The 11,462-nt window shown below is 36.7% G+C and overlaps 1 protein-coding gene across 1 annotated transcript; it reads right to left on the bottom strand.

Annotated features, from left to right (window-relative positions):
• Positions 1-5,780: 5,780 nt before the first annotated feature.
• Positions 5,781-7,889, bottom strand: LOC141290742 (acidic mammalian chitinase-like). Its single transcript, XM_073822841.1, has 8 exons — positions 7,833-7,889; positions 7,571-7,736; positions 7,350-7,474; positions 7,083-7,206; positions 6,751-6,933; positions 6,536-6,652; positions 6,329-6,461; positions 5,781-6,218 (listed from the first exon to the last, which is right to left on the bottom strand). Exons 2-8 carry the CDS (start codon positions 7,724-7,726, stop codon positions 5,983-5,985), a joined length of 1,074 nt encoding a protein of 357 aa, XP_073678942.1. The 5' UTR covers positions 7,727-7,736; positions 7,833-7,889; the 3' UTR covers positions 5,781-5,982.
• Positions 7,890-11,462: the final 3,573 nt, after the last annotated feature.

Here is an 11,462-nt window from a genome sequence, read left to right as displayed (position 1 = left end):
GAGCAGATGACATAACAGACGACAGAGCAGATGACATAACAGACGACAGAGCAGATGACAATAAGTACGACAGAGCAGATGACATAACAGACGACAGAGCAGATGACATAACAGACGACAGAGCAGATGACAGAACGATAGTTAAGTGGAGAGATCAGATGACAGGACGACAGAACTAGACGACAGTTCAGATGACAGGACGACACAACAATAAAGACGACAGCAAAAACAACAAAGAAAAAAACTAAAGGACGACAGATTAAGACGACGTCAACGAACAGCATAGACGCCAACATTTACTGATTTACCTGAACAAGTAGGCAATGACTGTAGACAAAGACAAAACTATAGTACAAAGCACAAAGCAGACGACTTATTTTTGGCACAAATGGAACCCCATAGTAGCCAGACCTTCAGACTGACGGCTGAAGGTGTTGAATTCATGGCAGCTTTCATTGGCCAAGGCCCACCCATAAGAAACAAGTCAGCCATAGAAATAACCAGCATTGAAAGTTAAATAAGAAGAGGGAGTAAGTCAGTAATTTGTTCGCGAACGTCGCAAATGTGTATAACAACAATGGCGTCTGCTGAGCACATTAGTCAGCCGTCAGTCTGAAGGTCTGGCTACGCGAGACTATATCTCAAGTCTCACTGTACATTTTCACAATGCAAACGTCCTAAGCAACGGTTATTTGTTTAATATCGGGAATTGCTTACTAAAAATGTAGCCTACATTACAGTCACGCACATCAGATAAACATAAAAATCGGATGTTCAACGTATGTTTACAAAAGACAAAGTGCTCATTTAGAAATCTGAATGAAGATTTATGATTTGTATAGATACTGTATAGTTATTTACTATTTATGTATTTTTTTTATTCGTACATAGGCTAACTGCATGCTTCAACAATACTTTCGTTAACTATGGGGTTATTTTTGTGTCTATATTATTCAAACAAACATACTGTGTTTGAGAGTAAAACTAATTATTTTGTAATTAAAAAAAATAAAAGTTTTCTTAAAAATAAAAAGTTTTCTTAAATCTCAAAAATAAAGAAATTGATAACAAAATTACTTGCAGTGTGTGTAAATTTTTTTACAATCTTAATTTTTCTTTGTGCACTTCAAACATTTTTCAGTGCGAAACCACAAATTTTGCTCTCCTTTCTGCTGTCTTTTTTTGCGGGTGTAAAATTTTTGTTTGCGAGTTGAAAAGTTTTGCTTGCAAGTAAAGCTGTATCTCAGTTGGCGGTCTCTATCTACCAGGATAAAAAGCCTTTTCTATTTGTCAAAGTGACCGGTTGGCCACGCCCACTACGTTTCCCCGCCACTGTGGCACTGCCGCCGCCGTCAGTCTGACTGACTTCTATCAGCCATGGCGAACAACAACAGGTTGTCTACTGAGTAAGATAACTAATTTAACTTCTTAAACTCAGTGACAAGTGAATTTATGTAGTCTCTGTTCTCATGCTCACTCATTTAAATACTTAACGTTAGCTAAGCCCGTCTGTAGTTTGGTGATACCGTTTAATAGATTTGATTATCCATTATAGCTAATGTTAGCTGCCAGAGCCCCCAATAGTAAAGCGTCAGGCCAATGTTTTCAGTTTTTATAGAGTATAGCTCCAGTGAAGTCTGGTGTAGGTAATCGTTTATTTGTGAGCAAGTCATTTATTCATTCAAACCACTTTTTCATAAATTTAATATTATAAATTGGTGTATTAAATATATTTAAATACAAATTTATGCATTAAATGATTAATAATTCATTCAAATGAATTAAACACTTTTAAATATACTGCAATTGATATTTTGTCTCGCATTAGTTTGCTTAGTTTAGACATTGTGATCTCTGTTTGAAAAAAACTAAAACTGAAACTAAACTATATAAAAACTAAATAGAAATGTGTTCACAAAATAGAAAGTAAATTAAAACTAACAAAATTGTTAATGAAACAAATAAAAACTAAACTAAATTTTATTGCGAATTAGAAAACTATATCAAAATAAAATGAATTTAAAAAACAAAACTAAATTAACCTTGCCACGAACCCCTCCACCACCAAAAAAATAACACAATAATATTCTTATATTATATTTAATTAGTATTAATAACTTTTCAGCAGATAGCCATAAAATCAAAGTAGAAATTTCTTATATTTTACCTAGCTGACAAGGATCACTCGGTTGCTTTGTGTCAAACTCAAATGCAGTTACACCGTGGGTTTTTGACAAGCGAATGTGTGCAATTTGTCCATCAATAAAACGACGACATCACATTACGTCAACATCACACCGGTGTGGTGATGCATTATATGAACCTTTATAGACATACTGTACAAGTTTTTATTTCATAAAGACAACAGATATTTTACCGTTACAAGACGAAGACGTTCAATCTGCTTCTGCTCTAATCTGACTCTGACTGATGTGCTGTAACGTAAATTCGCAGCACTCAGAGGCGGAGTTGTGAAGTTTGAATGACAGTTTGAGCGGTTCTAAGAGATGCGCTTTTTAATGCCTTTAATTGGTTAATTATTTTTTAAAAAGACAAACAGACATAAAGGGTTACCAATAGCATTGATTTATAAAAAAAAAAACTCCCCAAAAAATAGGGCACTTCCGAATGAGATTACAAAAAGGGCATGTGCTCTGCACAGGTTGAGCCCTACCTGTGCACGTGCCTGACTGTACGACTCCTGCTGGTGATCTTTACCTTGATTAAAATCATCACCTATCAAAACTCTACTAACGTGATCTAACATGAAAACATTGGCCCGACGCTTTACTATTGGGTAATAACATCTATTCGTTATTTCCGAACTACAGACAGGCTTAGCTAACTTTACATATTTAAATGGGTGAGCATGAGAAGGGAGACTACATAAGTTCACTTTTCACTGAGTTTAAGACGGTTGTAAACTAAGTAAAGTGTTGTTCACCATAGCTCATAGAACCTTGCTCACTCGCTCCTCAGTCAGACTTGCGGCGGCAGTGGCGGGGAAACTTAGTGGCCGTGGTCACTTCAATCGAGAGTGACCAATAGAAAAAGGAAGAGAAATCAGGTTTGGTTCCTGGAGATGGTCCAGATGCTGTCTGTAGCACCTTGGCAGATACCACTGAGGAGAGACCTTTTCTCGCAAGCGCAGGGCAAGTTTTGGCATCCCCAGCCAGAACTGTGGAGCCTTCATGTCTGGTTTCTCAACAGGAGCCTAACCAACTCCCCACGAGAGTCAAAAATACCATTTTAGAAGCTAGAGCACCGTCTACTAGACGTCTCTATGTTCTTAAGTGGTCAGTCTTCAGTGACTGGTGTTCAGTACGTAGTCAGGATCCAATATCATGTGATGTGTCCCATGTACTGACTTTTTTACAAGAGCTTTTGGACAAGGGCTGCTCACCATCCACGCTCAAAGTTTAAGGACTTGGTCTTTAAGTTCCTTAGAGGCGCTCGACGGTTGAACCCTCCTCGCCCTAAAACTGTGTCTACATGGGACTTGTCTATAGTCCTAAAAGCTCTCAAAGGGGCCCCTTTTGAGCCACTCGCATCGATCGGCTTGAGGGCCCTGACGTTGAAAACCGCTCTGCTTTTGGCCCTGGCGTCGGCCAAAAGAGTGAGTGACTTGCAAGCCCTGTCTCTCAGTGCTGCATGTTTCGAGTTTGGGCCTAATGACTGCAAGGTCATTCTTCAGGCATGCAGTGGCTATGTACCGAAGGTGCTCTCAACGTTGTTTAGAGCCCAGGTCATTTCCCTTCTGGCCCTCCCTACAGCGGATGGCGAACAGGGTCCCAACCTGCTGTGTCCTGTCAGGACACTCAGAGTCTACTTTGAGCGTTCTGCGTCTTTCAGACAGTCAGAACAGCTCTTTGTATGCTTTGGAGGTTGCTCTAAAGGGCTGCCAGTTACAAAGCAAAGATTGTCACGGTGGATTGTTGATGCTAGCCTTGGCTTATGCCTCGGCTGACCTACAGTGCCCTATCGGGGTGAAGGCCCACTCCACTAGAGGGATGGCCTCGTCCTAGGTGTGGTCTAGCGGAATTTCTATTGTGGAGATCTGTGCGGCCGCCGGCTGGTCATCGCCGTCTACCTTTATTAGATTTTACAATCTGGATGTGCCCGCCTTGCAGATGCGGGTGTTATCTGCTTAGTAACTCTCACCTCCTTAATTAGTGGGTGGAGTTATGTTAAAAGCAGACCTCAGGTTGTCCTTGAGTCTTTTATTAGTTCAGGTCTTTTTGGGCCCTCAAGAAGTGTCCTTAGACTGAACCACTGAGCAGGCCAGTTCTGTTCTTGCTTTTAGCACGGTATGACTAGATACGTTCCCCATAAGCAGGTGTCAAAATTGACGACGCAACGAGAGTTACCTTTCGAAAGGGAATGCTCAGGTTACTCACGTAACCTTGGTTCCCTGAGATAAGGGAACGAGCGTTGCGTAAGCGGCCATGCTAAAGTTGCACACGAGTCGATGGCTGTTGCTTCAGTCGTTTGATTCTGATGAAATGGCGCTTTTTGCCGACCTATAGAGCAGTCGGCTCCGCCCTTCTTGGCGGGCTAAAGCGCCATTGGTTTGTGCAACTTCCCAAACGTTAACAAATCAGGCTTCAGTATCGGAGTAAACCGGAGTTTCCCCATCAGCAGTCGTCAAAAATGACGACGCAACGCTCGTTCCCTTATCTCAGGGAACCGAGGTTACGTGAGTAACCGGAGCATTTTCTGTGATAAAAACGGGGTTTTCATGTAAATGAGAGGCCAAGCCGCAGGGAAATATCTGCGTCTTCCTTTCGTGTAAACAGGGTCTTACTCGCAAACAAAACTTTTCTACTTGCAAACAACTTGTTTTCGCTATGAAAAGTGTTTGAAGTGCACAAAGAAAAATAAAGATTGTAAAAAAAATTAAACGCACCGCAAATAATTTTGTTATCAATTTCTTTATTTTTGAGATTTAAGAAGACTTTTTTTTGCAAACTTTTTAATTACAAAATAATTAGTTTTACTCTCAAACACAGTATGTTTGTTTGAATAATAAAGACACAAAAATAACCCCATAGTTAACAGTAATCATTTTACAGCAGGAAATGATTTGTTCGTTAAATAAATAATTAATTAATTAATAATTAATTCAACATACATAACATTTTACTCATATGGAAAATCATTACAGATTTAGCTGCTCTGAAGAGTCTGAAATAGATGTCGCTCAGTCAGGCACATTAAAAATATACACACCATAACTCAAATAAAAGATTTGAATTTCAATACAACGAGGAATATAGTAACAGAGGCCTGTATTGTATTATTTATTTTATAATCCAATCAATTTCAGATACTAATACCAGATATATGGTCATGTTCATTTTTCCTGCATAAGGTAAAGAAATATAATTTGTGTTGGATCAACCCCTCACTGCAGCTGACACACCCACTTAAACGATTTCAATATATCGCTTATCCATCCCTAAAAGACCATATACATTCCAGATAACATATTAAATTAAAACTAATTTATATACACATCCTAAAAAACTAATCCTGTGTGAATGATAGGCTTCAAATCGAGTGATTTTAGGTCAGTGGTTTGCTTGCGAATCAATGGCGCTCTCTGGTAGGGAATAGTAAGATGGCAGATCGAACACTGCCTGAGAACAGGCTTCACTGCCTGACGGCAGTTTATAACGCAATGAGCAATCCAGTCATTATATAAATCAGTGGTATTATCTAAAAATATGTTTAGAAATGGCACAAATGCAAACATTGAATGCTTAAAAAGGTTAGTTTTATTCAGACAAATTAGACAGTTGTGCTCCTTTCTAAGACACAACAAAATGTAGTATATTAATTTTAAGACAACATTGGCTCTCTATTCAATTGGAAGAAATGAACACTACTTAAAGTGTGAAAATTTCGCACCACTACCAGCCCCAAATAGTAAAAAATACTGCCCAAATTCCACACATTTTCTTTGCAAGAGTGAAACATTGATTAATTCTTAGGCCAGTCACAGCAAAAGCAGTCAGGATTGTAGACGGTCCCATCAAAGCAATGCTGTAAATAGGTCTTGCCATTAGAGCACTGAATGTAGGTTGTCCGGTCATCTGGGTTTGGGTATAACCCGTCCGGTTTGCTTGCACAGAACTCTGGGGCAGCTGTATGGGATGCTGTTGTTGTGGTGGTCTTACCAGGCTCATGTGTTGTATTTGGAGGGACAGGTGGAATATCTAGAGGAGGAAATTTGAATTTAATAATTTATCTTAGTTTTCCAGATATTAATTAATGAATATGATGGGTTTCATTAAGATATTTCAGATATCATTAAGATAAAATTTACCAATATTGAGAAGTGTACTGAGTTGTCCAATGAGAGGGTATTTGCCCTGCCCACAGAACTGTCCTGTAAAGTCATCAAGATCCAGAGTCCAGACAAAAGCTCCTCCAAACTTGTTCTCCTTCAGGTAGTTCACCTGAAATAGACCAGACTAGTTATTTCAAGTATAAGAGCTGCATTACAATTTATGTATTTTCAAATCATATTTACTTTAGTCTGAAAGCTTTCCTTGGAGTCAAATCCCACCCAGTCCTGTCCCTTGGTTGCATAAGGAACTTTCTGATCATCAATCCATTGCACAGTGGCTCCTTGAAGGAAAGTACAGACCTGATGGGAGAATTTTGGTATGTAACTCTTCCGATTTTATTTTGCACAATGAAATAACTGTATAATGTTAAGTGCATGTGTTTAGTTTTTAGTAAGACCTCATAATAGGACCAGAATCCGGCCTCTCTGGTATACTTTCCAGCTGATCCAGGACCACTAGCTGAAGCTCCAACTCCACTAGCTGCAGATGCCAGATGAAATGTTCTTCCATATGCTGCAAATCCCATCCTCAGCTTCTCCACAGGAGCCCCCTGATCTCGCCAGTATCTCATTGCAAAATCCTGCATTGTCATGTACAAACACTTATTTCTTGTTGCATGTTTTCAGTTTCTTGCTATTTGCAATGACTCACAGTATCATTCACAATCATGATATACATGCTGTTATATTTCAGACATTGAGAATACAGTAGGGTATAAGGCCTTCTTACAGTGTTAAAATAGATCTTGTCTCCCATGTCTCCAGAGTCAGCGTACAGAGGACTGTTGTGCCCGGTGACACTTTCCCATGAGCCATGGAAGTCATAGGTCATCACATTAATGAAGTCCAAATATCTGCATTACCAGAAGGTAAACACAAGTTTATAGTCATCAGACTTGAAATATTTAATCAAATAATGAGGCTGATTGGGTGGGTTTTGGTCAGACTACATAGTCATTTGATTCATAAGTGAACAAAAACTCTTCAGAAGACATACTTGGCAATTTCTGCAATTTCATAACCAGCATCAATGGTTCCTTTCCCAGCAGCCACTGCAGCAGAGAGCATGAGTCTGGGGCGTCCAGTGGCAACTCTCTCTGCCTGGTAAGCTTCCAAGAGCTCCTGTTACAGTCACACGTTTGCAGTGGATTAAGGTCTATATTTTTTATTGTATTTTGAAAAAACTTTTGTGTACAAAATCTGTAAATACTGCAGTACCTTACAGAGCAGAGTGAACCTTTGCTTGTCTTCTGGAGGACTTCCACGGGAACCGGGATACTCCCAGTCCAGATCCAGACCATCAAAGCCATGTTTCCTCAGAAATCTAATGGAGGACTGAATGAACGTCTTCCTGTTTTCTGATTTGGACACCATGGTAGTAAACCTTAAGTTGTGGTGAGAAGTTTCATAAAGAGGAAAAAAACAGTTATTTATAACATCCTTCAAAATTCAAATTTTCAAAATTGAGCCGAATTCTTACTGAGTTGTGCCAAAGTTCCATCCTCCGACAGACAAGAGAGTTTTTAAGTTGGGATTTCTGTCAAGTCAAATATTTGTATATTATTTGCTGTAATGACAAATTATCACTATTTAAAACTACACAATGCATTCTATTCTATGAATAAATGCATTTACAAACAAAACAGGTAGCACATACTTTTTCTTTAGTCCATTGAAAGATTCATAGAAAGTTTCATCATTCCATTCATAAGTGGTCAACTCATTCCCCTTATTAATAATGGAAAAAGCATAATTTAGATGAGTGCACAGGTATGGATCCACATTGTCTGGCAGGTACTTGCCACCGTCAGGTCTGTACTGAGACCAGTTTGTGAAATAGCATGCGAGTTGGGAGGCCCATCCTGAAATAATTAAATATAGTAACAATATACATTTATTATTTACATTATTATTATTATTATTATTTTTAGGAATAGAACAACAAATTAAAAAAGAAAAATACCAAACTGACACAATGCCAGGGAAAAGCCTGAAAGAAGATAAAAATAAATGTTAACATATAAAACACTCAAAGGCCATTAAGCTCTTAAAAATTAATTCTGTAAGATCAACAATCACTTACCAGCTATAAAACTGAATTTGGTCATCATAATGTGATGTTGTCGTATCAGTCAAGAAACTCTTTCTGTTACTGCTGTACGAAAGACAGAAGTTATCGTTCATATAACACAGAGAAGTCACTCCCACATGATACCAATGATTACGCAAAACACACAAGGACCGAATTTCTTCAAAATAGCTTATCCCATGTCATTTGACCTGCATGTTATCACACATGGTTAGCAAATTGCCATTTTTAATGGTCTTTTGTAATAGTGCTTTGTAATTGTAGGAGTGTTTGTTTCTTTGTTTAAACCTCAGTGGTTCAGTTCAATCTTCAGTCACAAACTTATGGAAAGTTATACTGATCCAAATTTCAAAGAGGAATATGTCACAAAAAAGTAAAATATCCTTACTTTTCATCTATGCATTTAACATTTAAATCCAAAACAACTAGACAAACATTCACAATACATTTCAAAACTTTTATTTTCAAAAGAATTAGTACCTTACAAACTCAAAACTATTGCAATTAGGTTTTTATTATTTTTTATTATCTGATTTCTGAAGGAAAAAGGCTATACCATGGTGGAAATTGGCTTCCATAGACAGTGGCTATAGGAGGTGCAAAAAACAATAAAGCATTAGTAAACTAATGTATCATAAGAATACAACATGTTTATTTGTATAGAATTTTTTGCACAATACATTTTGAAAGTTTATTTTCAAAAGAATTAGAACCTTACAAACTAAAAACTATTGCAATTACATTTTCTACCTATTCTGTGGAAGAAACAAAATAAACTAAATTGTAAAGATTTATTTTCAAAAGAATTAGTACCTTTCAAACTCCAGCGAACAAAAGGGAACACCTCCCTAAGAAACCTTGGGAGGAAAAAAAACAGTTTGGATAAAACAAGTCTGCTAAATGAGCAGATATGTAAAAATGCATTGTGAGTAATTTAATGGTTAAGCTTTGCTTTAATTAAAGAAACAGTAACAAGCAGTGTTGGGGGTAACATATTACAAGTAACACAAGTAATCAGATTACTTTTTCCAAGTAACTACTGAAGTGTAACATTACTTTTTAATTTTTAAGAGTTATTTTTTCAATCAAGTAATGCCAGTTACTTTTTTTCCACATTTATTGATTGAAAGCTCTCCTGTCCCCATGTTGAGAGAAATCTAGAGTAAGTTCTAGAATAAATGTGAACATGCATTAATTCATCTCACTCAGAAAACAGATTCAGTATTCCTCAAAATGAATAAAAACAGTGAAATCCAACTCAGAATATGACGTAAATATGTTAAATAATACAAATATCCTTTATGTATTTAATCCCATTTTATTAACCAGTGTCTTTTCTGCTGAACTTCCAATGTTGACAATCTAATTCAGCTATACTAATAAGCAAAAATGGCTCAAGATAAACTAACATTTGTTTTTGTCTTTCTTCTTCTGCTTTCTGCCGTACAAACGTGAATTTACCTTTCCTTCAGCCTGAGGCTTTTAGTGTAAAAGGGCTTTTACATTTGCAAAAAAATATAACTTTTTATATTCAAAACAAAAAAACAAGCTCTGCCCAGATTTAAAAAGTTACGCAAAAGTAACATAACACATTACATTCCAACTAAGTAACGTAATTAGTTACTTTTTTAGGGAGTAAGGCAATATTGTGATGCAAGTAACTTGTGTGCTAAGTCCTAAAATGTCACAGAGACTGACAAATATAAGTAGGAGGTATCTGAGCAATAATATCAAAAGAGTCATTATATTAGTGCTGATATTACGATTGCAGAGTGTATGATAGAATTTGTTTATATAAATATAATATTTTTGATATTATTCATTACCCATGTTATTTTATTCATAATCAGTGGTCAAAGAAATTATCAATATCTGATATTTAAACCATTCCATAAGCAACAAATTATTTTTTTACACAAGCTTGGTATTTGTTCTTAGAAATGATGGAATTCAGAAATCAGACACAACAACATTTTCTAAAAATTAATTTTTAATAAATATTATTAAATTTTATAAAAGTATAACTTTTCCCCTTTTTTTCTGTGCTTTTTTTTAATCTGTGCAATATTTTTATCTGTGCTCTATTTGTTTTATCTGTGTTTTTTTTTATCTGTACTCAGTTCTTTTATTTGCGCTCTATTTGTTTTATCTGTGCCCGTTTTTTATCTGTTCTCTATTTTTTATATGTGCATTTTTTTTTTATCTGTGCTCTATTTGTTTTATATGTGCTTTCTTTTTTTGTTGTCTATTTGTTTTATCACTGCCCTTTTTTATCTGTGCTCTATTTTTTATCTGTTCATTTTTTTAATCTGTGCTCTATTTTTTATTTGTGCTTTATTTATCAGAACCCTTTTTTTAAATCTGTGCTCTATTTGTTTTATCTGCATTTCTTTTATCTGTGCTCTATTTTTTTATTTGTGTTCTATTTATCAGAACCCTTTTTTTTACATCTGTGTACCATTTTTATTCATGCTCTATTTTTTGTATATTTCATTTTTGTATGTTTTTGCATGGTTTTTTGCCTTTTAGCTTTTGTATTTGCAGCTCCAAAAGGTCATCCATGACCAATATCAGCCTCCTCACATGCTGAAAGGTGGGCCTAATGCATCTCACCTTTATGATATGATCAATGGCTTCCTCCTACTTCATGTCATGGTAGATCATCACATATGCTATAAACAGAGTCACAGAGTAGCTGAGGCCCTCTGTGCAGTGAATCAACACCTTATCAGAGGAAAGAAAAACAAACAAAAAACTCATTCCAGAGTCTAAAACAGATGAGAAATAGAGTGTGTGTGTGTGTGTGTGTGTGTGTGTGTGTGTGTGTGTGTGTGTGTGTGTGTGTGTGTGTGTGTGTGTGTGTGTGTGTGTGTGTGTGTGTGTGTGTGTGTGTGTGTGTGTGTGTGTATTAGGCCTTACTCGTTGGGTTCCTCAAGACCCTGCCAATAAATCTGGCAGCTGGCAAGAAGAAAGTGATATGCATGCCTTTGTAATATTTGGACCCCGTATCGATAGTATCTT

Source organism: Garra rufa, chromosome 18 (genome assembly GCF_049309525.1).
Source record: "Garra rufa chromosome 18, GarRuf1.0, whole genome shotgun sequence".
NCBI classification, from domain to species: Eukaryota; Metazoa; Chordata; class Actinopteri; order Cypriniformes; family Cyprinidae; genus Garra; species Garra rufa.
The sequence above is the reverse complement of the archived record's forward strand: the minus strand, read 5'-3'. Positions and strand labels throughout refer to the sequence as shown.

Coding starts and splice junctions, on each gene's coding strand:
- LOC141290742 (XM_073822841.1), bottom strand. CDS start 7,726: ATGGTGTCCAAATCAGAAAACAGGAAGACGTTCATTCAGTCCTCCATT. Junction 6,653..6,750: donor GATTCTGGTCCTATTATGAG/GTCTTACTAAAA, acceptor TTCTCCCATCAG/GTCTGTACTTTCCTTCAAGG. Junction 6,462..6,535: donor AGGAAAGCTTTCAGACTAAA/GTAAATATGATT, acceptor GGTCTATTTCAG/GTGAACTACCTGAAGGAGAA.